Genomic DNA, 25,784 nt, shown 5'->3' with positions numbered 1-25,784 from the left:
GAGAGAAAGAGAGAGAGAGAGAGAAAAAGACAGAGTATCTTCCATCTGCTGGTTCACTCTCCAAACAGCCACAATAGCTAGGGCTGAGCCAAGGCTAGGAGCCAGGAGGTTTTTCTAGGTCTCCCACGTGGGTGCAGAGGCCCAAGCAGATGGGCCGTCTTCCTCTGTGTTCACGGGTGCATTAGCAGGAAGCTGGAGTGGAAGTAGGGCAGCCGGGATATGAGCCAGTGCCTATATGGGACGCCTGCGTCACAGCCGGTGCTTGACTCCTGTGCTACAACGTTGGCTGGGTTCTTCAATCCGGGATTTCTTGTTAGCAAATCAAGGCTGCCCTGGAAGTGAGTCCCACTAACAAGTACAGTGGAGAGTTTGGTTTACAATGGAGGCTGGGAATGTTTGACAAAGAATCAAACACAACCCAGGAAACAAAGTCCACACACACACACACACACACTCACGCACCCCACGAAAAACTACTGGTGAACTCAGGTTTGCATCTGCTCAGTTCAGTGCAAAGTTCAGACCACACCGCCAAGCAGCAGCCCTCGTGGACATGTGGGGCGCCCTACGTGCTGACCTTACTCTGAGTGGCCCTCAACTCTTTCCCAAGCAGTGGAGTTCGCTGCTAACCACATGGCGTGCAGCCATTCTGCTGACATGTATTAAAGAGAGGTCCCCAGGCACTGCTCTGTTCGCCAGCTGAAAAGGCTGAGTGCGTAAGTGACCCAGGAGCAACGGCGTCATCCCAGGAGCAGGCTAACTTCACCCTAGGAGGCAGGACACACCTCCGGCAGCAGTGGCAGACATCACTTTAAAAGTGAGCACTGGGGCAGCTGCTCCGGGCAGAGGTTAGGTCCCTGCTGGGGACAAGTGCGTGCCCTGTCTGAGTGCCGGGTGCAGTACGAGTCCCAGCATCTCCGCTTCCGATCCAGCTTCCTGCCAGTGTGCACCTGGGAAGGAGGCAAATGATGGGTTCAAGTACTCATGCAGGAGACCCAGAATCAGTTCTGGGCACCTGGCTTCCGCCTGGCCTCGCCCTGGATGTCACAGTCGTTTGGGGAGAGAATCAGCGGACAGGAGCTCTCTCCTTGTCTGTTTGTCTGTGTGCCTTTCAAATAAAATGAAAAATAAATAACAAAAAAAGTTTATTAAAAAGTGCTACAACCAAAAGTGTCTTAGATGAGAACACAGAGAAGCAATGGCTCTCTCAGCTAGAGACTCTTGTGAATAACAACTCCACTACAGAGACAAAAACAGAGTTCCAAGTCTCCTCTGACTGCCCGGTCTGTTCCACATCGTGAAATAAAATTGAACGCAAAGTTGCAACAGGGATATTAGGCTACTGGACTGACTGACAGAAGAATCAAAGTAAAAGACAACTTTTTCTTTTGCAAAAGACGACCTACCCCAATGGCGGCGTGTGTGGTCATCTAGAGAAACTCAAACTAAAGACAGCAAGCAGGTGGGCACAGACAAAGGAAGTTCTTTGTCTTCCAGACTTCAGCCTGAGTTTGGGAATGTGGGCCAAAAGCACGGAGCGAGTCTCGGGTCAAGACATGGCCACAAAGACCGCTCTTCCCCCAGAATTCCACCTCAGATCACGAAAAGTTGGTCTGCGGAAGGCAAAGCCAACGCCGCTGTTTTCTGTGGGACAATTTTAGAGCTGATTTCTCTAGACGCTCATCAGCATTCTGTGCAGGGGCTCTGGGCCCACGGATGACGTCAACCAAGGGCCCCGGCGGAGCTTCTCGAATGTTAATCTGACCCTCCCCAGAGGCAAGTCCAGAGCCTGGGGCCGGAAGGGCTGCCAGCTCCCGGGAGGAACCTCTGTGAACATTTGGAACTCATTTCAGGGACGTGAAGCTTCTTCTTGCCAGCAGTCGTGAACAATATGTGCCTATGAAAGCGGCCAGCTCTGCAGAAGACGTCAACAAAATCTGTCCCGGGGGCAGCGGTTCCAGGCCGGCTAAGGCACCGTTAAAGCTCCGACAGGGAAAGTGCAGCTGACAGAACTGACTGGACGGAGCACAGAGTCTGTTGTTGGCCCGAGATTTTCCAAAGTGTGAAAGTGTTTCCTAGAGAACAGCTTGGTTCTCGCCCACCGAGTCGTTTCAACCCTGGGGTGCACACACAGTCGAGAATGCTCTGGGGGGCCAGGCTGGACACACAGCACACACTCATCTCCTCCCAATGGGTGTGGGCCCACGGGAAGTCTCCAGGGTGATGTGGCCACGGTGAAACACTGACCACAGGTTATGACCACCCTCCCCGGGTTCCCATGTTCATGCACAATGAGTAACTTCACCCCTACTCCACACGCAAAGACAATGGGAGAGCTGCACTGTTAGTCCCCAAACCAAAGAAAAATAGAACAACGACACCCCCAACGTGTCTGACTCTCTCCATCACGCATTTCCGGAGGGCGGGAGTCACATCCATCTTGTTTTGCTCAGTGCTTCTCTCCTAGCTCAGTGGCTGGCAGTTCACAGATCCCGAGTGGACCCGCCCTGACAGGTGGCTATAAAACACATCTTCCAGTGCTTAGAGTATGTTGGCTCAGTGTGGGAAGTCGAATAGTGTCTCCCCCAATCTCAGGCCCACCTGGAACCTCAGAATGCGACCGTATTTGGAAATAGTCTTTGCAGGCAGAATCAGCACACAGAGAGAAAGTCATGGGTCGGGTGCAGCGACTCAGGTGGTGACCAAGACTGTGAGGACAGCCAGCGACCTCCAGAAGCCGAGAAGGAGCCTGGGACGGAGCCTTCCGCACGGCCTCGGAGACAGCCTGCTTTAGATTCTGGCCTCCAGCAGCAGCTGCTGTTTTCGGCCGGCTGGTTTCTGACGCTTTATCAGAACTCTGGGGGCAGAGCCACAGAAGCCGGCCGTCTCCCTGGTATCCGCCATCCTGGAGCGACACAGACGCTGCACGGCCGATTTCCTGGGCTAAAGACTGGCATTCCTGTCACTTTGTGCAAACAGGGTGTACTGGGTGTTTTTGGAAGTCATAAACCTTCATCTGCTTAATCAGCTCATTTGTAAATGCCTGACTGTTCTGCTGTCTGCAATATTAGGCATTCGCTTCTGGTCCCCAGCGCAGTCTCAAAGGCAACCTGTGTGCAGACACAAAGGCCAACCAGAGAACCCAGCTCTCCCCATAACCCCAACGCGCAGCCCTGGGCGCGGAAATCATGAATGTGCGCGACGTCACTCCTTCCCTGGGGGGTTACCTGCCGTGCCCCCTGACAGAGGTCACCTGGGTTGTGTCAACCCGGCGCGTGGGGTCACTGTGACCCTTGCTTCCCCCCCTCCTCTCCCCGACCCACTGGCCAGCAAGCTCAGATTCACCTGCACAACCTCCCGGAAGTGAACTCAGTCCTCCGCCCAGGCCCACCCAGCACCACCTTGATCCCTGCTCTCAGCACCTCTGCCTCCTCAGAGCCACTGTCCCGCTGCTACGCCAGCCCCCGCCCTCCTCCACAGGGTCACAGGTCTGTGCCCAAGCTGCTGGCCCAGCTGCAGGGCTGGTGATCAGCCTCTCTCAGGGCTCCTTGTCTGCTTTCTGGAGACAACCAACAGCCTTCGGTTCCTGAACCCACAAAGGTGTCTGCTTCGGAAAAGCACCCTCCCCCTTGCTCCCTGTCGGGCACAGTCCATTCTCTGCGCACGTCCACGTCTCACTTCTGCAAAGCTTGCGTGGGACAACCCTCTCCACCCAACGGACTAATCCTTCCCCACAACTTTTTGTTTTGCTTTTGCTACTTCTCAGTCTTGCAAAGGGTCCTGTTACTGCATTTCCCACGCAGCTCTGTGCCAGTGTTGAAGTGTCTGTATCCCCTGAACCACTTGAAGTCAGGAACGGGGTCTTCCTTCCACCTGTGACCTCGTGCCTAGCAGGGGAGCAGAGCTACATCAAACCACGCCCACTGCGTCACGAAACTCAGATCCAAAGGGTGAGGAGTAACTGACTTTTAGTACAAATCAGATTTAGACCATTCACTATTTCATCTACAAACAGGCCTAAACACTGAGAAAACGGAAAAACCTACAGAGCCAACCTCTTCTCTCCACCATCTTTGCACCGACGGGCAGGAAGCTGAGTGCCATCACTAATGCTTGCGTGGTGCCAAGCCTGTGACGTCACGGTTCATTTCTAAAGGACAAGTGGCTCCACACTCTTGATTATTTTAAGTTTTTTCAAGTTCTCTGACTGTCCAGCAGATCCGGGGGGAGATTACCTTCTGGTAAGAACGCAGTGACCAGGCACGCCACCCCTGCCATCATATTGCTGGCCGCAAAGGGGATGCGACGTCCAAGGCGCTCGATGGTCAGCAAGATCAAGAGCGCTCCCGGCAGCTCCACGACTCCGGAGATGAAGAAGTCTATATAGAGGTTGCCTCCGATGATCCCCAGGCGCATGACAAGTCCTTGGTACACCACCGCACTGGTGAACCTGCGGCGACACCAGAGAAGGGCAGTGAGAGGCAACTTTGACCTGACTGGAAGGAGCGAGCACGTTGGAAATTTGACACAAGCGTTTAAATCCATCGGAACTGCAACTTACCAAGCAAACATAAGTATAAGGGTGCACTTCCTCATTTGGGGAGTTCTCACCAGATCTAAAAAGGATGGATTACTAACCTCCTCATCTGTAACAGTGATCTACACAAGAAAAGCACATTTCAGTCGCAATGGTCAGCAAGAAACAGCTGCACAGTACAGACTCATCATCAACCCCATTCACAGCCGGCGCGATTCCCGGCTGCTGGCGTGAACCGGCCACGTTCACACCTACGGAGAGGCTGCCCAGGGAATCTGCACTTAAGGTAACGGCAGTGCTTCCAGCTAGACTCCCCCGAGTCAACAGGGAAAAAACCCTGCTCTGCAGCGAATCTACGGGAACATTTGTTGAATTGGGGAAAAAGAAGAATAAAATTGAGTAGGGCAGGTGAAATTCAGCCAACTGTCTTTACATAAGTCCTCAAATCCTTTATTTTTTAAAGATTTATTTATGTATTTGAAAGGCAGAGTTATAGAGAGGGAAAGACAGAGAGACAGAAAAAATGACTGACTGATGTTCTATCAGCTGGTTCACCCCCCAAACACCCACAAGGGTCGAGGCTGGGCCAGGCCAAAGCCAGGAGCCTGGAACTCCATCAGGGTCTCCCACATGGGTGCAGGGGCCCAAGCACTTGGGTCATCTTCTGCTGCCTTCCCAGGCCACTTTAGCAGGGAGCTGGACTGAAAGTGGAGCAGCTGGGACTTGAACTGACGCTTCTATGGGATGCCAGCATCTTAGGTTGTGGCTTAACCTGCTGTGCCACAGTGCTGGGCTCAGTCCTCAAACCTTAGTTTGACAAAATAACGTTAAGTACAAGAGCAAGCAATAAAGGTAGGATTCTGATTTAGCCCCTTCATGGGAATCTGGCTCCTTTAGGTCGAAGGAAATATGGTCTAAGGAAAAAACACCTCTATCTGGCCGTTCAAGATGGCCCTTTCTTCATTTTGATTCCAAAATACTGCTGTTAGCCAAACAGAGCTGCAGAGCAAACCTGGCCCAGTGTGCTGAGGCCGCAGAGCCCTGCCCCTGCAGCACCCAGAGCCCCACCCTCCCTCGTGCACAGGCTGCCCCTCTGCGTGGAGGTCCTTGAGCCCCTCCCCTGATTTTACCTCCCCCGGGAGGTCTTTCCTAACCTCAGACAGAACTGTGGCTCCTGGATCTGCCGCTCTGCTCCCCAGACCTCTAACCTACCGAGCACCCACACGACAGCAGGCCTCAAGGGTCTACTTCTCTCACTCTCAGGAGCTCCCGAGGCCTGGTGGGCTGGGGACTGTGTTGTGGCGCCAAGCAAAGTGGCTGGTGTTCAGCAACCGTCTGTGAAACAGGAAGCCAGGGGCCCGGGCTCATCTGCCCCTTCAGCATGAAGCCATCCGTTTTTGTTCTATAAAGAAGGAATTCTGAGCACAGAAGACAGGACCCCTTCTGTCTGTTTACCCCACGCCAGCTCTGGCCCAGGTGGAGTGGAAATCTCACCCATTTCCCAAGCCTTTGTGCCAAACCTTTTTCCACGAGCAGCCACAAGCCCGTGACTTGGAGCAAACTCCCACTGAGGGCGACTCGTCCATCAGATGAGACTCAACCAGGCAGGTTCGATAGCCCCTGCCTACACCTGCACCAGGGAAAGACACACACACACACAAGACTGCAAATGAGTCTCTCTAGATCACTTTGTTTTCCTGAGTCTTCCCAGTGCTGTTTCTTCTACACAAAGACATTTTCCTCTGTATTCTAACAGCTCTTATATTAGGACGTATCCTATAATTGGACTGACAGGACAGCAATGTGTCATAGTTCCAATAGTATTGTTTTACCTGCTTCGTGGAACACACAATGATTATGTGTTTTAAAAATCAACATCAACGAGGGGCCGGCGCTGTGGCACAGTAGGTTAATTCTCGGCCTGCGGCACCAGCATCCTACATGGGCCCCGGTTCTAGTCTCGGCTGCTCCTCTTCCAATCCAGCTCTCTGCTGTGGCCCGGGAAAGCAGTAGAAGATGGCCCAAGTCCTTGGGCCCCTGCACCCACGTGGGAGACGTGGAAGAAACTCCTGGCTCCTGGCTTCAATCAGCACAACTCCAGCTGTTGCAGCCATTTGGGGAGTGAACCAACGGAAGGAAGACCTTTCTCTCTGTCTCTCCCTCTCACTGTCTGTAACTCTACTTCTCAAATAAATAAATAAAATCTTAAAAAAAAAAAAAACAACATCAAGGAATCAACAGTAATCTCCATGACAGTGCCCAGGGAGGACTGCTAGGGATTCTTCCTCTCTTCCCTCCCCTCCCCTCCTCTCCTTTTCTTCCTAATTGATCTAGGACGGTGACACACGTTTAGTGGGCGCCTTCTGATATTTCAATGCACATTTCGCTGTCTATGATCACACGAGGGTAAGCACAACTCTCTCCCCGCACATAATTCCTCCGAGGGGACAGCATGTAAAACCCTCTCTGCTTCTGGAGCACTCGGGCCGTTCACCTGATCTGCGGACTTCTACTGTGAGCAGGTGCTGAGAACGGACTCCTCAGAATCTGGGAGCACGGCTGTCTAGCGAGAGTCCGATTTCCCAGGCTCTTTTCCAACGGTGGGCGGCCCTGTGACCAGCAACGAGACGACCTGGATGTCGTGCGTGTGTGTCAGGAGGAGCGACACCTTCTCCTTCCTGTCACTGTGTCCTGTGTCTCTGTTTGGGCAGCACGTTGACCTAGATCCTAACCACCACGCTGCCCTGTTAAAATGTTCCCTGAGCTAACTTTCTGACGTCCAAGACCCCAGTAAAGGATTTTTGTTTATCTACTTTCATCTCTGCTGCTTTCAAAATAAGCAGGAATATATATATATATAAAAGAAGAACATAAGAACAAAGTTATTATTTGGTTCAAAATATTTTGTGTAATTAGTTGCTCTATTTTACCCAAGCTAAAAGGGCTAACATCCACAGAGTGTATATTTGTTTGTACTGAACATGGATTATTTCATTTAATTCTCACCCAAGCTCTGTCAAGTTAGTGCTTTTATTAGTCCCATCTTGTAGATAAGAAAATCAAGGCTTAGACATTAAGGGCTAAAGACCAGGACAGGAGCAGTGGCCCAGCCAGGATCTGAGACCGATCCTTGAGTGGAGGTCTCCTGTGCCTAACCCCTCCGTGGCAATGCTGGATCTAGAGCAAGCTTTTTATTCCAGAAAAATTCTCGAGTTGATGGTCATTTCCAGTTCTTTCTAGAGAAGGCACCATGCACTTGACCAAGAATTGGATCTGCAGTTAAGATGTTGTTGTGGGAAGAAGTTAGGTTTCAGTCAAATCACTCTAGGTAAATTGGACTTGACTCAAATAATCTAGATTTTTAGGGGTGATTAAATTCAGGATTCAGACCAGCTAGAGCACGAGGACAGTTTTCCTCCATGAAGCAGCACTGCTGGCTTATCCTGCTGGTTCTCTCCTTGCACTCACACTGGGGTCTGCCTGGATTAGTCTTGTTCTCTCTGGGGGTCCCCGATTAGCCTACTCTTGCCCCCATCTATTCACTGTCCACCCAGCACACAGGGAGGTGACAATGGCTTCCTTTTCAAAGACCCAAGAATCCACAGGGAATACGGGTTCTCTTCCATTTCTTATTCAGTCTTGGTTTGTGCCTTAGCCATGATTCTACCCACTAGGTGAGACTCAGCAAGTTCACTCCCATCAGGCCCCAACACCAACATTCCAGAGTTGAATGGAAACCAGACTGCATGGATTTCAAGATGTCCGGTCAATGCAGCAGACACCTGGCATTTAAACACATCAGCTACAGTTGTCCCCCAGCAGTGGAGGGGGACTGCTTCAGGACCCCCACAGATGATAAAACCCACATATGCTCAAGTCTCTGGGATAACGTGGTGTATTAGGTGTGCACAATCCCCTCCCACCTCCTGTATACGCTCAATCAACCCTAGTTACTTGTAACAGCCAACACAACGTAAGTGCTATGTAAGTAGTTGTTTGGGAGTAGGTTCAGTTGGTTGGGTCCCCGGATGTAGAACCCATGGATAAGAGGGCTGGCTCCATTCAAGGTTCCTAACTGCTTCTAAGAGAGACCATACATGAACATGGCTGTCTTCCTGTGAGCTCTGCAGACACCCCCATTTCCTGGCCAGATCTTCAGTCATTATGTGACCCCAGAATTATGACAGGTAGGTTTTTAACATAGATGGACAGAAACACACACACACACACACACTCACAAAGAGAGAGAGAGAGAGAGAGAGAGTGTGTTCCCATCAGCTGGCTCACCCCAACGACCCCAATGGTTGGCACTGGGCCAAGGGCAAAGCTGGGACCTCAATCTAGTTCTCCCATGTGGGTGGCAGAGACCCAACATGAACCATCCATGCTGCCTCCAAGGGTGCACATTCAGCGGAATCTGGCATTAGGAGCACAGCCAAGACCCAAACTCAGGCATTCCAATGTGCAACGCGGCATCCCGTGCAGGGTCTAAACACCAGGCCAAACGCCCACTCCTACCTCAGATTTTGACAAGACAACAGAGGTCCCAGGGTCCAGTTCAGTAGTCAACACTTTCCGCAGAGGACCAGGCAGTGAATATTCTTTGTTTGTGAGCTACAACTTCCTTGCTGGAATTACTTGACTTTGCCATTACAGTCTGAAAGTGGCCATGGATGACACAGAAATGGTTCCAAAAAAGCCTTACTTACCAAAACAGGTGGTGAGCCAGGTGTGTGAGCCAGGTCTGGTACAGAATATAGTTTGCTGACCCTGAACTCCAGGAACTTACACAGATGCTACTTACGCATATGCCCGTTACAGAGAGGAAGAAGTGACTGTATGGGAAAGTTAAACAGCTTATCCAAGGAGGACACACAGTGAGTACATGAACCAAGAGGTCGGTAACACCATGCTACACTACATCTGCAGTATGCAGAATACAGTATTTATTTTATTGTTGAAAAGTGTCCTTGTATACAAGTTGAGAAGGAGGAAGTCAAACTATCCCTGTTTGCGGATGACATGATTCTATATATAGCGGATCCAAAAGACTCCACTAAGGACTGTTGGAACTTATAAAAGAGTTCGGTAAAAGTGGCAGGATATGAAATCAACACACAAAAATCAACAGCCTTTGTGTACACAGACAATGCCACGGCTCAGAAAGAACTTCTAAGATCAATCCCATTCACAATAGTGACAAAAAAAATCAAATACCTGGAATAAATTTAACCAAGATGTCAAAGATCTCTATGATGAGAATTACAGAACTTTAAAGAAAGAAATGGAAGAGGACACACACAAAAAAATGGAAAAATCCTCTGTGTTCATGAATTGGAAGAATCAGTCTCATCAAAACGTTCATATTATCAAAAGCAATTTACAGATTCAATGTGATGCCAATCAAAATACCAAGGACATTCTTCTCAGATATAGAAAAAATGATGCTGAAATTCATATGGAGGCACAAGAGGCCCAGAATAGTTAAAGCAATCTTATATAACAAAAACAAAGCTGGAGGCATCACAATACCAGATTTCAAGACATATTATGGGGCAATTTATTATCAAAACAGCCTGGTACTGGTACAAAAACAGATGGGTAGACCAATGGAACAAGATACAAACTCCAGAAATAAACATACACATCTACAACCAACTTATCTTTGACAAAGAAACTAAAATCAATCCCTGGAGAAACAAATGGTGCTGGTAAAACTGGATCTCCACATGCAGAAGTATGAAGCAAGACCCCTGCCTTACACCTCACACAAAAATCCACTCAACATGGGCTAAAGACCTAAATCTATGAACCAACACCATCAAACTATCAGAGAACACTGGGGAAACCCCACAGGACCTTGGCACAGGCAAAGAGTTCTTGAAAAAGACCCCAGAGGCACATGCAATCAAAGCCAAAATTGACAAATTGGATTACATCAGATTGAGAAGCTTCTACACTGCAAAAGAAACACTCAGCAAGGTGAAGAGGCATCCAACAGAATGGAAGAAATTACTTACAAACTGTGTAATTTATAAAGGATTAAAAACAAGAATATATAAAGAGATCAAGAAACTGAACAAAACAAACAACCCAGTAAAGAAATGGGCAAAGGACTTAAACAGGCATTTTTCCAAAGAGGAATCCAAATGGCCAACAGACACACAAAAAAATGCTCAGGATCACCAGCCATCAGGGAAATGCAAATCAAAACCACAATAAGGTTCCACCTCACCCCAGTTAGAATGGCTTTCATACAGAAATCTACCAACAACAGATGTGGCGAGGATGTGGGTAAAAAGGTACCTAATCCAGTTGGTTGGAATGTAAACTGGTTCAGCCACTGTGGAAGACAGTTTAGAGACAGCTCAGAAATCTGAATATAGACCTGCCACATGACCCAGCCATCCCACTCCTGGGAATTCACCCAAGGGAAATGACATCAGCATGTGAAAGAGTGATCTACACCTCCATGTTTACTGCAGCTCAATTCACAATAGCTAAGATGTGGAATCAACCCAGATGCCCATCAACTGATGACTGGATAAAGAAATTGTGGGATATGTACACTGTGGAGTACTAACAGCAGTAAAAAGAAAAGGAAAAGAAAAGGAAAAAGAGAAAGAGAAAGAAAGAAAGAAAGAAAGAAAGAAAGAAAGAAAGAAAGAAAGAAAGAAAGAAAGGAAGAAAGAAAGAAAGAGAAGGAGGGAGGGAGGGAAGGAAGGAAGGAAGGAAGGAAGGAAGGAAGGAAGGAAGGAAGGAAGGAAGGAAGGAAGCCTGGTGTTTGGCAGCAAAATGGATGAAACTGGGAAACATCATACTTAGTGAAATAAGCCAGTCAGAAAGGACAAACACCATGTGTTCTCCCTGATCTGTGATAACTAATAGGGCACCTAAAAGGTAATCTATAGAAATGAAATTGACACTGAGAGAAACAATGACTTTGAACAGCCCTCGTCTCAACTGCTGAGGAACAGTTTTTTTTTTTGGTCATACTCTTTACTCAGTATAATTTATGTGTATAAAGTTAATTGAAAACAGATCTTAGTAAAAAATAAGAATGGGAATAGGAGAGGGAGGAGGAGGAGGGTGGGAGGGCAGGTAGGGTGGGAAGAATCACTATGTTCCTAAAGTTATACCTAAGCCATGCATGAAGTTTGTATGCCTTAAATAAAAGGTTTCCAAGAAAAAAAAAAATAAAACTATCCTTGTATCATTTCTTTAAAGGGTCTCAGGGGCAGTGGGATTATGGTATCTTTTAATTTCTCTTTTTGGCCATACATATTCTCTTAAAGTAAGTAATCTATTTAAATGGATGGATTTCAGACACTAGTGTACCTGTGTTGATCAGTACTGTCGCCCCTTCTCTTTCCCACAGCATCTTCTCCATGCCCAGCCCTCCTCCCCAACAAACACGAGAGATTCATCCCGACTCTCAGGGGAGCTGGCTCCGCTTCCACGTACGGGGCAGGCGACCCATCTCTGTGTCCATGACCGGTTCCATGGGACCCAATTTGAACCAACGTGGCCCAAAGTGAGCCAGTGAGAAATGGGCACACGACCCAGTTTGGGCCAGGGAGAAAAGGGCTTCAGGGAAAGTCCTTCATTGCTCTGCAGCCAGGCAGGGGCTAACTAGATCTCAGCAGGCCCCCAGCCCCAGGAGAGAACCCACCCTGAGGTGCAGCAGCCCTGCGAGAGGACGGGAAAGCAGGCGATGCCAACCCTGAACCTGCTGTCGCTAGAATTCCAGACACAGGAGCCAGTGATGTCCCTGTTGTCTAAGTCCATTTAAGACAACTGTCACTTACTTGTTGCCAAAAACACGATGATCTGAAAAACCCAGTCCAACTGAATACTGTAGGCAAAATAACAATTAGCAAATAGTTCACGTAATTGCTTCACGCTACAAAAACCCTCGGTATTAGTCTGACTTTCAAACTTTTAATGCTAGAACCAACCAAGCAGCCGCATGACATCTGCTTCTCCAAAGCACACGTTTCAGGCCTAATCCACATCCTCTACTTTTAAAAGAATCTGAAATGTTGATAACAAGTGAGGCTCATCAGGCATGTAAAGCGGACCTTCCCCGTTGACTGCGTGGGTGGATGTACAGTTCTTCCAAGCAAGCAGGATTGCCTTCAAGAGCCAATCCAGCTTCTCTTTGATTTGCTCACAGCTTGCCCACAGTGAGGCAGGTTCGGAAAGACGGCCTTCCTTCCGGTGTCCGAGGACCCCGGAGCCGCGTCTGGGGAGGAGCTCAGCCAGGAGGGGAAGGAGCATTCCAGAACTGCCGCAGCGATCGTTCTCTCACAGGGGCCTCTCGCCCTGGAGCTGGGTTTGTCTTCTGTCACCTTGGGGATTCCAAGTCCAGCCTGGTCTGAGTCAGACTCCAAAGAACCAAAACGCTAGCACAGGTTTTAACGTGCTTAAAGATTTTTATTTTTTTTGCTTAAGACAAAATGTACAATAAAAGCTCTTAATTTTAAGTACACTTCAATGACTTATGACAAATGTATGGAGTCGCAAAACCAGCACCTCGACGAGGGCATGGATGTTTCCACGACCCCCAACATGCTCCCATGCATCTTTGGGAAGGGGCTCGGCCCCTCCGCCCACTCTGGGTTCTGGCAACCCTGAACTGCTTTCTGTCATCAACAGTTCTCCAGTGTGCTGTCCTGCGCATCTCCCTTGGCGCGCTTTTTTCTCACACCTTTTACATCCTCCGAGCAGGACACCCAAGCACAGGGGAGGGGGCGTGGCTCTGTTTGGAGGTGCGTTGCCTAGTAAAGGCGTCAGAGAAAGAAGCGCCCTCCAGGCCACGCGGCACCCTTGCACCTCTCTCCTGTACTGTCTGCCCTAGCCATCTCTTTGATTGCCTTTTTTTAATTTTATTTATTTATTTTTTGACAGGCAGAGTGGATAGTGAGAGAGAGAGACAGAGAGAAAGGTCTTCCTTTTTGCCGTTGCTTCACCCTCCAATGGCCGCTGCGGCCGGCACATCGTGCTGATCCGATGGCAGGAGCCAGGTGCTTCTCCTGGTCTCTCATGCGGGTGCAGGACCCAAGCACTTGGGCCATCTTCCACTGCACTCCCAGGCCATAGCAGAGAGCTGGCCTGGAAGAGGAGCAACCGAGACAGAATCCGGTGCCCCGACTGGGACTAGAACCCAGTGTGCCGGCGCCGCAAGGCGGAGGATTAGCCTAGTGAGCCGTGGTGCCCGGCCTTGACTGCCTTTTAATTCTGCCAAGGCCTGGTTTGCCCTCGGCCGCGATGCGCTCTCTGTTGTAAGAGCACCATACATGTCCTGGGGTGGATTCAGATGAGCACCGGGGCCAGGCCTCGCGACGTGGCATTTCACTCGGAGCGCTGCTTGGTGGCGCTACTCCAATCCTCGGCCCTCACTTTCTCATGGGTGCACGAGGGTTCCGCCTCCCCCGTGTGGGCATTTAGAGGACCCCACTGGAGACCACGGGGGACGCGCCCGTGCCGCCTGCGCACACTCAGCGCTTCATGACAGCTGTGTATCGGCTACCCCTGGGGCCTCCTTGCTCCCGGGCATCCCTGAAGCAGCCTCTGCCCAATTACCTGCAGCACCTGGGCGCTTTTGAAAACCTCACTAGACAAACACTGTGACACGAGAGTTGATCACATATTCGCAGTGTGAGAGCCCCTGGGATAAGGAGCCATCTGTATTTAATCCATCATGAATGTCTGGTGCTTATCATGTTGCTTACAGACGAATTCCAGTGTCCCACACCAGCACTGCCCAATAACAGTAGGAGGGGAGACACAGGGTTACGTTCATGTCTTCTAGTGGCCACACTAAAAAAAGGAAAACAGAGAGGCCAGCATTGTGGCAACCGGCTACTGCCTTCGATGCCAGCATCCCATGTGAGAGCCGGTTCAAGCCCTGGCTGCTCCACTTCTGGTCCAGCTCTCTGCTAATGCACCTGGGAAAGCAGTGGGAGGCAGCTGAAGTGCACGGGCCCTGCCACCCACGTGGGAGACCTGGATGGAGTTCCAGGCTCCTGGCGTTGGCCTGATCCAGCCCCAGCTCTTTGTGGCCATTTGGGGAGTGAGCCATCAGATGGAAGATCTCTCTCCCCCCCTCTCTCTGTAACTCTGTCTTGCAAATAAATCCATAATTGAAGTTTTTCTAAAAAAAAAAAAGTTGAAATAGCAAATGAGTGTCATTAATGTTTCATTTAATCCAATCTATCCAAAAATATTCTCACGGCCACATAGGATCAATATGAAATTATTCATGAGAGAATTCTGTTTCGGATGAAATCTTTGAAAAGCACTGGGCAGTTTTCCACTTGGGGTAGCCATGTTTCTGGGGCTCCATTGCCCAAGAGGCCAGAGCAGGTCCAGGTCACCTGCGTCCCCGGGGCTCTTTTACAGGACGCCCTGCGGATTCTGAGCTGGCCTGGAAGACACCCTCCTTCCCCGGGCTCTCTGCCCTGCACAGCACCACAGCCGGGGGCGCCAGGGTGAGCAGAGGCTGACAGCTGCACTGGGCCCATGTGCTGGCCTGGTTCTTCACTTCTCTAAGACAAAGCAGAGGAGACACGGAACAAGAACACACACTCTCGGCTCCAAACTCTGACCCTAATGACTGAGAATTCGGGACAAAGACGCCAAACGCCGTGTTCCTGGATTGGATTAAACCTGTCATCCAGCTCTCCGACAGCACCGACAGATGCCAAGAACCATTAGGCAAACAGCCGAGCTGTAAACACCAAATGAAACAAATGTCCCATGTCAGCTAAAGTAGCACGCGTGACACACAAAATCTGTAGTTCTATGAATAGGCAAACTGTGTAGCTATAAAACACGAGGCAGCCAAGGCTTTTTTTTTTTTTTTTTTTTTTTTAAGGAGAAAAAGCTTGGGTGAGTGAATTAAAACAAACTATCTGATACATCACAAACACAAATCGAAAACACACATCCTAACCCGTCAAAATGCACATCACTTCCTAGTTCTGAGAGCTTCAGGGGTTATTCTAGCGAGACAGCGGCCAGGACACTCAGAAACAGCAGGTGCATCCTCTCCAGCCGAGGGGAGCTGTCCCTGGCCCAGGTTCGTGCAGGATTCCAGCACAGCTGCTGCCCGGTCCAGCTCAGTTCCCGGCTGTCTTCTCCCTGGGCCTGCGACGCCTCTACCTGGTGACCAAATCAATTTTTAAAGAAGGCCTTGACGACCCTTGGGTGCAGGGGAATCACATCCCTTGAGCCTTCCAGGTCTCATTTCCAGACTCTGGAAAGTGCTTCTCTATCATTTCCGTGCCGAACAGCTCAAGAACAGAATCCGAAATTCAAGTTCAGAATCAGAACATTCGCTTTGGAGGAGGATAAACATTTGGGATGTTCAGCAACAAAGACGTCCGTGTCTTTCAAGACCCAGTGTGTGAAGAGGAGTGTCTGGCATTCGTGCCAATGTCTCAGGTCGAGACATCACTCATCACCCACGACTTCAGCCACACAGAGCGTCGCCCAAGGCCAACAGTCCCTGCTTACCCCTGCGGGCTGCCCCTGCCTCACTGAAATCCACAGCACAGAACTCCATGTTCAAGCCACTGATTGCTGAGATCGCTAAAAACGCTCCTCCAATTCTACACTGTAAACCAACTCACTTCCAGAAACGGGAACCTGATCAACTCATGAAACTGAGTATTAGCTGGTGTGGAGAAGGCTGGCTCCGTGTGGGGACGAACGATGGCAGGTGTCGGTCTTGCACGCAAACGATGGTGCTCTCCAGATGGATTCGAGCCTGGATGTGGCAGTCAAAGCCACTGGCTAACAGGAGAACATCTCCGTGACCTTGGGAGCAGCAGACATTTCTTAAACAAAACCCACAAAACAACTTACAGATGAAACTGTAGACTGATTGGACCACATCAAATCGGTTTAAGGATTTCAGGATTTTTGTTAAATAAGGAAAGATAATCAAAGTTAATGCACAACTAAAACATTAGGGAGGAGATACTTCCAATATCTAAGACCAATGATGGGATTACATTTAGAGAATAAAAGGAGATGCTATAAATTGAAAGGGAAAAATGTCCAAAACAAAACAAAGCCAAGATAGTGAGGCAATATACAGAGAAGGAAATCCAAATAGCCAAGTAACCTGCATGAAGATTTGCTCTCACTAGCACCAGAGGCGTACAACTTAAAACACTCAGGAGGCTGGCCAACACGAGAAAACTGAGACAAACGGGGCACTCAGTTGGCCCAGGAGGGCCACAGAAAGCCAGCTGGCAAGATGCAGGGTTCTCAGCCTGCACCGCTCCGACACCTCCTCCTCCTGGTCCTAAAAGAACACAGTGGAAACACTCATCGTCGTCACAGAGGCACCCCAGCTGCCTGTCGTTAGGAAGATGGACACATGAGATGCAGCAGGTGCACATGAATGGGCGCCACGCAGCGGCTGGAAGAAATGCACTCCACGGGAGCCAGACGGGCAGACGTCTGCAACACTGGGTTGAGCAAGAGTGGGTAAAATCAGACGTAAGAGGGACACTGCATGGCCCAGCGATGAACTCAACTGTGCCCCCCAAGAAAAACCACCACCACCCAAACACTCACACCCAGGGCCCCTCAGAAGAAGTCATCCCGGAACTGCCTCCCGTTTCAGGGCTTCCAGATTTGCCAAGTATCCCAGGATTCCTGATGTAGCACAGAAAGACCTTCATCACATTCCGGAACGCTGAGAACTCTCCCTGGGAGACTCAGCACTCGGGTTTGGATGCGGATTTCCCCAAAAAGTTCAGGTGTGGGAGGCGTGGGCCTCAGTGTGGCAGATGGATGGGGGGAGGCGGGGCCTACGGGGGTCCTTAGTTAACTGGGGGTGGGCTCTGGGGAGGGTCTGTGGGACTTCCCCATCTTTCTCTTGCAAGCACCCCCACCACAGGCCAGCTACCCTTGGGCCAATTCCATGGCATCACCCAACCTTGGACTTCCAGCTTACGAAACCTGTTTTCTTTGCAAGTTTCACTACAACAATGGAAAATGGATTCATACACTCAGGTGTAGGTGAAGCTTAAAGATCAGTTGACATGCACCTCAATAAATACCACAATCCTCCGTTAAGTTCTGGAACTTGCAAGTTGCTCCCTCTTCCAGAGAGTTCTTGATTTTCATGGTATTTCCTACATAGGGCAACTTGTTGTTCACTGGGATGTCCTTGCTGCTTGGCCACATGGCCGATGGCTTGGCCGTGTATTGCATGGCTGGCTGTGTGTCACATGGCTGGCTGTGTGTCGTATGGCTGGCTGTGTGTCACATGGCTGTGTGTCGCATGGCTGGCTGTGTGTCGCATGGCTGGCTGTGTGTTGCATGGCTGGCTGTGTGTTGCATGGCTGTGTGTCGCATGGCTGGCTGTGTGTTGCATGGCTGGCTGTGTGTCGCATGGCTGGCTGTGTGTTGCATGGCTGGCTGTGTGTCACATGGCTAGCTGTGTGTGTCACATGTCTGGCTGTGTGTCACATGGCTGTGTGTCGCATGTCTAGCTGTGTGTGTCGCATGGCTGGCTGTGTGTCACATGGCTAGCTGTGTGTGTCGCATGGCTGTGTGTCGCATGGCTAGCTATGTGTCGCATGGCTAGCTATGTGTCACATGGCTGTGTGTTGCATGGCTAGCTGTGTGTTGCATGGCTGGCTGTGTGTTGCATGGCTGTATGTCACATGGCTGGCCGTGCATTGTATGGCTGGCTGTGTGTCACATGGCTGGCTGTGTGTCGCATGGCTAGCTGTGTGTGTCACATGTCTGGCTGTGTGTCACATGGCTGTGTGTCGCATGTCTAGCTGTGTGTGTCGCATGGCTGGTTGTGTGTCGCAATGGCTAGCTTCTGGGCCACCATAATATGCATTAAGGTTGCATCATACTCACTACTACTCTTTGAACTGTGACTGGAATTTTCCTGTATTCCAAGAAGTATTTGTACATCTAATTTCTATAATTCACAGCTGTTCTGACCTAGAGTCCAATTTGAAAGTCTCTCATGAAATGACCAAAATCCAAACACACTGAACTGCCTCCAAACCACTGCGTAACTGGACAGAAGGTCCGATCTGTTCAACTGAAAAACGAGAGGCAATCTTGCATTTCATTCTGTTAAATGTCTACATGATGAGGTCAGTATGGCTGAATAAAACGTATTCGTGGGGGGCTGGAAATAGGTCAAAAAGAAAAAAGAAAGAAAAGCAACTGTAGAGAATCAGAGAAGATATCAGGTATCTTGAACGTACGTGGGAGAATGTTTGTGTGAGTGAACAGGACACAGAGATGGCTTGAAAAGCAGATGGATTGCGTATGAGCCCAGTGTTTGCTGAGCCAGGATGGATAAATGAAGACAAATGCCTGCTATGCTGTGTTTATCAGAGCACTTGTGTGGACGGCGGCCCCAGAGCACTTGGCAGAGTCCCTAAGCTAAAGGCCATGCAGGCTCCTCAGCTCCACCCAGAGACACGAAGCACCTGGGAGAGCCTGTTGGACCAGAGAAAATTCATCCTGAGAAAATCCTGTGGGTACAGTGTGCTTCCCGGACTGTAGTCCACACCGCAGTGGACAGCCCGCTGCCCCTACAAGCACGCGGCAACAGTCGCCCCAACAAGAAGGGAGTGCGCTGCAGGCGTCCCCTGGGCTTGGAGGGTGTCAGCCCCCCTTCCTGCTGCCTCCTTGCAGTGTGTTCAATGTGTCTGACTCTGCTCACTCCATCTGCCCCGGTCAGTTCTCTCACCTCCTGTAACACGTCTGCTGCTAGGACAAGCTCATGGCGGTTCCATTAAAACGGTTTTCTAAACACGTGTAAGCAAGTAATCCACCTTGTGGTCAGTTTTTAATGTGAAAAATATTTTCACCTCAATAACTAATAACCAGGTTGTTCAACTTGAGAGGCTGGTGTTTTTCAGACAATGGAGTGTACCAAATGGTTTGCGGATTTGTGGGGAGACAGGAGACCCAGTGCCGTTACAAAGCCTCTCCCCCTCTAAACACAGTGCCTGCCCTGTGATGAACCACGAGTGAATTCTTGACCTGTCTTTGGCAGACTTGGTCTAGGTCAGGGCACGGAGACCTGTTTAGGCCTGGGGGACCCCAGACACGAATCACAACATGTGGGGAAGCACTCCACCTCCACCTAACTCGTGCCAGAAATGTAATAATGCTGGCGATTCGCTGAGCAAGCCCACGGCCGCCTTCCCCACAGTTACAGCCCTGGTGATGGCTCTGGCAGGCAACCAGGAAAGGACAAGCAAGATTCACCCTTGGGAGGAAGGGAGGCGACTGTGACCCGATCCTGCCTTGGAGAGCTCGTGCTACAGCTCAGTCAAGGAGTAGAACAGGCGGAGCCAAAAAGGATCCGAGGTCACTGTCAAGATCTCTGCATTTGCCGAGCCTCCAGGGGGCGCCTCAGCTTTTCCTGCAGACAGGGTGCAACTGGAACCCTGAGGGCTGCTGGGAGGATGCTCAGCAGGTGGGGCAGACCCCGCCTGCGCCTGCAGTCAGCCGCTCTTACGCCTTCTGAGTGGCAGGACTTCTGCAGAATGCCAAGGTCACGCAGAGGCTGACCGCTTTCAGTCTCTGTTCACTGAGACCACGTAACGGCGCATTGCCTGTGAGTTAACAACACCCGGCAAACTACAATGGCACTTCCCTTCACCTGCAAAAAATTGTGTGTGTTTATCCAGGGTGTGTTCGTTGTTTCTCCAGACAAGGCCGGGGGCAAACGGACTGCAAACTTTCCCAACAGTCCCACAGTCCCTAAGGTAGTCTGTGGCTCAGTGGGGCAGCCTGGTGCCAGGGTTCTTCCACTAGCTCTGGGGCTGGCGTTCGAGCTGCCGGGAGACAAGAACGCTGCAATCGGCTGGCCCAGGGTTGTCTCTGGTCACCTCCCCCCTCCCTCGGTAGGGAAGGGGACAAAGTTTTGCTATTATAGAGAAGATCCCCCTAGTGGGAATCGCGCCCTTGGTTCTGGCCATGTCTCCCCACATTCCCCAAGTTCTCCAGAAAATGCCAGGAAGAGTTCTTTGTCCAGGCATCCTCCAAGGGGTGTACTTGCTACGTGGAGAGGGAAGGCGGCTTCCGCGCAACCAGCTTCCGAGTCAGTACGTTGTGGTTCCTTCCCTCTGAAAGCCCCACATTCAAAGAAAAAAAAAAAAAAAAACACACACAGCACTGACCCCGGCTATTTGTTCTGAAAGGAGAGACACAGCTGTCTCTGGGTGTGACTGTGCGTGGGGAGGCCTCCCCGCTGCACCCACTGGAAGAGCGGCAGCGACGTCAACACAGCTCTTGCTGCAGCCGTCTGCCGGGAGGGCCCCCTTGGCTCTCTTCCTAGGTGAGGACCTGTCCCGTGACAGCCCAGGACCTGATGCTCTTTTACCCTCCTTCTGGGTGGGGCCTGGAGAGACTGGATCTCGCTGTGTTTTCCCCTTTACTCTTCAGGGCCGTTCCTCCTGTGGGCCCATCTGTGTGCACCCACGTGCAGGCCAGCGCAGGGAATTTCAATGGCTTCCACCTGCCCGCCCCCACACACCCTGCATCTCCTCCGCGACTTTGCTGGTGGCCAGCGATGCGGCAAGTGGCGGTGCCATGGTAACGGCGGCTCTGGATGAGGCACACGGCCGGGCTCTCCTGCCAGGGACGCTGGCTGTGCGGGGCTCATCCTTCCGTCCGCCAGCGAGCACAGAGAGCCGTGTTTTCCCACTTATTCACAAGCCATTTGGATGGCGGAAGCTGGTTTCACTGAACGCACAAGAATGGGACGAACGACAAAGGAACGAAACACTTGGGAAGGCTGTCTCCCGCAGAGACAGGGCAGGGCGATGTTTAAAGCAGGGCCGAGGGGGCCATTCGCTTGGCAAATGCTCCTAACAGGGAAAGGAAAAGCAAACCGCCTCTCTGTTCTATTAGAGGCCCAGAATTAAATTGATTGAATTACGGCACACTCACAATCTCCACAAGAGAGCAACGGATATTCAGAGAGGAAAGTGCGCCCGCGAGGCTTCTTTGTCTCGGTTTTACAGCTGGACGCTGTCTGCAGCGACTCCAGGGCCTGGGTGAAAGTGAAATGTTTCTGTGCATAGCACAACGGGGTAGGGGCAGGAAAGGACTCTGGTTCTAAAGGGCAGGAGGCCAAAGGGACGAGTCCAGTGACGTCCAGCTCACGTCACTGGCGAGAGGCCGGCTGAGCGGCTCTGAGAGTCCCTAGGCAAAGCTGCAGCTGCTCTCCTAGGGGCTCGCGGGCACCGAGCCCCACCCACGGGGTGGCCGGGACAGCAGGGACAGCAGGGACAGCAGGGACAGGGAGGGCTTTGGCTCCGAGCCCAATCAGCAATGGAGCTCTTCCTGTAAGTGGACGCGTCAGCTGGGGATGGCGGCAGAGCACCTCTGGGTCTTCAGTGGGCGGGCACTGCAGTGGGTAGCACAGGGTCGCATAGGGAGCAGCAGGTGTCAGTCATGTAGAGGGTGCAGCTCCTCGCTCTCGGACAGCGAATGAGAGAAGCCCAGAGTGAAGGATCCCGTCTGCTGGGGAAGCAGACGCAGAGGGAAGCTGGGGCCTGGCCCAGTCCAACGGGCTCGGGTTCAGGATCTGCGGAAGAACCACGGCGGAGACCAGGCATTGAGGAAGAAGAGGCTGGGGATGCACAAGGGAGCGTGGTGGGCATGGGGGGCTCAGCCACCCGCATCTGAGGCTGGCAAACTAATGGCAGGAACCCTGGTCTGCTCGGAGCAGGAATCCCCGGTTCTCCTGGGCGGCAGGGTCCGTGGTGGGGGCTGGAGGCTAGTGACGCTCGCTTGTGGCAATCTTCGGCATCATCCACTTAGCAACGGCGGAAAGGTGACCCTGAGCTAGGCGCGGGGTGGCCCACTGCACTCGGCCTTCTCTCTGTGTTCGCTCTGCCACCTCCACATGGCAGGAGCGCCCAGGCCTGAGCAAACGGGCCCGCCGCTTATTCTACTAGACAGCTTCTGAGCCCACGGGTCGGCCTGGCTTCCGTCAACGCCATCACTTGCTGGCGACATCATCAGACTCCAGCACTGGCTGAAACACGAGCTCGCTTCTCCACCGTCTGCCTGCTTCCCTTTCACAGCTCTGAGGGGTATTTTTCAAGCTTGAACTTGCAAAAAAAAAAAATAGTTGAGATGTTGACAAAGGCATGACCCAATTATTTCAAGAGTCCGGGGGAGGAGTTTGAGTGAGCAGAGAGGAGGCCTCCACAATCCCCAGCTCCAAGTGCTGCTCCAAGTGCTGCCCCCAGCAGACTGCAGTGTCACCCTTAGGCCTGTGACGTTTGGATTCTAATTGAGCTGAAGCCATAGGAGGCTCTGGAACATTCTCCCCTAAAATCTGTGTGAGTCGCACGGGAGCCCAGAGCCCTAGAAGATGTCAGGTGGCAGACGGCAGTGTCCTTAGCCTCTGAGAGGCACTTACTACTGGTGGCCAAGCCCGGGGATGGAGCCGCGGCCCCTGACACCTTGTGATGTCACGGTTTATCGCTACCGTTTTGGTGCCTACTTCACTGGAGAGTGTGCAGTCTGCCCATTTTATGCAATACAATCTTATTTCCAAAAAATTGAAGACATCAGAATGAAAGAAATACATTCAAACTCGGCCCATTCGTCAAACTCGGGTTATTTACAAGAGCATAGTGGAATATTAAGTTAATTCTTGGCTACAAACATCTATTTGTGGCGGGTATGTCCAACATCCTGGCATTTTTTGATGCACTCAGGAACACTATAAATTACAGCTAGTGTGATGGTACGCATACCACAATGATCACTTGTATTAGTCGTGTTCAGGATGAGGGTTTCGCCAGTAGAACTGGCATTATTCACCGTGCAAAGTGGGAATTAATGGTACAGGAAACCACTGCACGGTGTTTCAGCGAACTTCTTTCCAATACCAACTTCTTCATTCTTGACATGGGAAGGCCTGCAACCTCCTCCCGGGGCCTAAATCGCATTCTCCAGATTGTGTGGAATGAAGTCCACGCAGAGACTTTTGGGATAACAAACACAACAGCTGTCTCAGTCCACGCTGTGTTGCTGTAGCGAAACCTCCGAGGCTGGGGAACACCTAATGTAAGGAGTTCTCCTTGGTAGCTGGAGGGTCCAAATGGCACCGTGCCGACACCCTGATGGGGCCCTGGCTGTACCACAACTTGGCGGAGAAGTGAGAAGGGAATGGACTGCATACAGTAGGTGCCAAGCATGTGGGCAGCCGTGCTTTGTAACACTCGCCCTGGGAGAACAAATCCAGCCCATGAGAACTGACCCACTCCCACCAGGCAGGCAGGCTTAACACTCACAAAGGAGAAGCCCAGGAGCCAACCGCCTTCGACCAGCTCCTGCCTCAAGACACGGCACTGGGGACCAAGCCACTTCCGAACGAATTGCAGGGGAAAGCAAGCCCACACGACCACGCCGTCCTCGTGGGCTCTGTGGAAGTCCAAATCATGGTGCGGTTCCTCTTTTAGAACAGAAATTATGTTTACAAAAATCCCCCTTTAAAAGAATTTATCACAACAAGATATTCCCAAAGCTGGAAAGCCCCGTTCTGTGGCAACGTGGGTTTTTGTGTGATAATTCATCAGAAAAAAGGAAAGAGGGCAACTGCTAAGTTAGAAGTCTCTCTGGTAACTAAATGGCCTGAAAATTCTTCTATTTTAGAAATACATCAGGGGCCGGCACTGTGGTGTAGCAGGTAAAGCCGCCGCCTGCAGTGCCGGCATCCTAGTATGGGAGTCCTGGCTGCTGCACTTCCGATCCAGCTCTCTGCTGTGGCCTGGGAAAGCAGTAAAAGATGGCCCAAGTCCTTGGGCTCCTGTACCCACATGGAAGACCTAGAAAAAGCTCCTGGCTTCGGATCGGTGCAGCTCCAGTCATTGCAGCCAAGTGGGGAGTGAACCAGCAGGTGGAAGACCTCTCTCTCTGCCTCTCCTTCTCTCTGTGTAACTCTGCCTTTCAAATAAATAAATAAATCTTTAAAAAACAACACAAAAACTACATCAAAGAGTGCTCTCGTGATGGGGCCAAAGGAAGCCCTTCAGGCTCGGGAAGCTCAAACGCCCGCTCTTGGCATCGCCTACACATGCTACCATGAACGCTGCCCATGTTTATTTACTTGTTTATTTATTTAGCTGAAAGGCAGAGAGCCAGAGAGAGAGAGAGAAAGAGAGAGGGGGGACAGAGAGAACTTCCACCTGCTGCAGTATCAGAGGTTGCTTGTTAACTCGAGCCGGAACCCAGGATCCGCCATGAGCATACCCCACAGGTAGACAAGAGCTGTGAGGGACAGGGTAGGAGGAGGGCAGGATCTAGGATTCAAGGCCTTTAAACGCTTTGAAAAAAATGCTGTCAGTGACTTGTGTAGTTGTACCAACCCAGTACAGTACAGTAATGGCTGTTGAGTATATGAGTAGACTACCAATACATAGCGTACACATCAACCATCAATCCTAGCAGCACTAAACAATAAGCACTCATTTGGTTCCCACGTTTGCTGACTGGGAGGCTGCTGATCTAAGTTTGGGGGTGCCTGGCAGGAGCAGCTCTACCCCAGAAGTGTCCTCTGGGCCCAGTCGGCCAGCCTGGGAATACTCTTCTCACGGCCACAGCTGAAGTGTGGCGGTGAAGCCCAACCACACAAGTGTAGTTCAGGCCTGTATGGCTCCAGCATCTTCTAACCTGCCACTGGCCAAGGCAAGCCACGTGACCAAGCCCCACCTCGAGGGGCAGGGAGTACATGCTACCTGCCGTGAGGCCAAAGCAATGGACGCTGCCAAACCCAACATCGACAGGGCCAGCAAGGATTTTCACACCATGGAAACGAGGGAGCGGATGTAAACATTTGCCAACAATAATCCCATCTACCACGCTGGATGCTCTCTGGATAACCAAAGAATGTGTTGGCTCCTACTGTGGCAACTGAATCAGTACTGTTGTGATCAACCACATTAGTTAGCTTTGTCTGCAAATCTCTACAGCACACTGGGCAGAACCCTCAGAATTCAGCACACCACAGAGAACTAGGCAAAGGGCAATTTCTCGGTCATGGCCCGTGCCGTCTGCTGCAGCTGAGCCCAACGCTGTAGCTCCTGCAGGGCTGAGCCCCACGCTGATGAACAGCACCGACTGGGCAGGGGTGCGTTCTCTGGGCAGATGGAAAGAGCAACAGGGCTGTCAGACGCTCGTTATGCCTCCCAGAGCCTCCGCTCTGAACCGGGGTCCTGCCACT

At 51.1% G+C, this 25,784-nt stretch overlaps 1 protein-coding gene across 1 annotated transcript in view; it reads right to left on the bottom strand.

Moving 5' to 3' along the window:
- Positions 1-25,784, bottom strand: part of SLC22A3 (solute carrier family 22 member 3) — a 100,854-nt gene that overhangs the window by 9,868 nt on the left and 65,202 nt on the right. Inside the window, exons 6-7 of the mRNA XM_062187778.1 lie at positions 4,562-4,659; positions 4,236-4,450 (exon numbers count right to left, since the gene is read on the bottom strand). Of these exons, the coding sequence (XP_062043762.1) occupies positions 4,236-4,450; positions 4,562-4,659 (313 nt within the window). The remainder of the gene's footprint in view (positions 1-4,235; positions 4,451-4,561; positions 4,660-25,784) is intronic.

This window comes from Lepus europaeus, chromosome 3, assembly GCF_033115175.1.
Source record: "Lepus europaeus isolate LE1 chromosome 3, mLepTim1.pri, whole genome shotgun sequence".
NCBI classification, from domain to species: Eukaryota; Metazoa; Chordata; class Mammalia; order Lagomorpha; family Leporidae; genus Lepus; species Lepus europaeus.
This window is presented reverse-complemented; position numbering and strand designations above follow the sequence as displayed.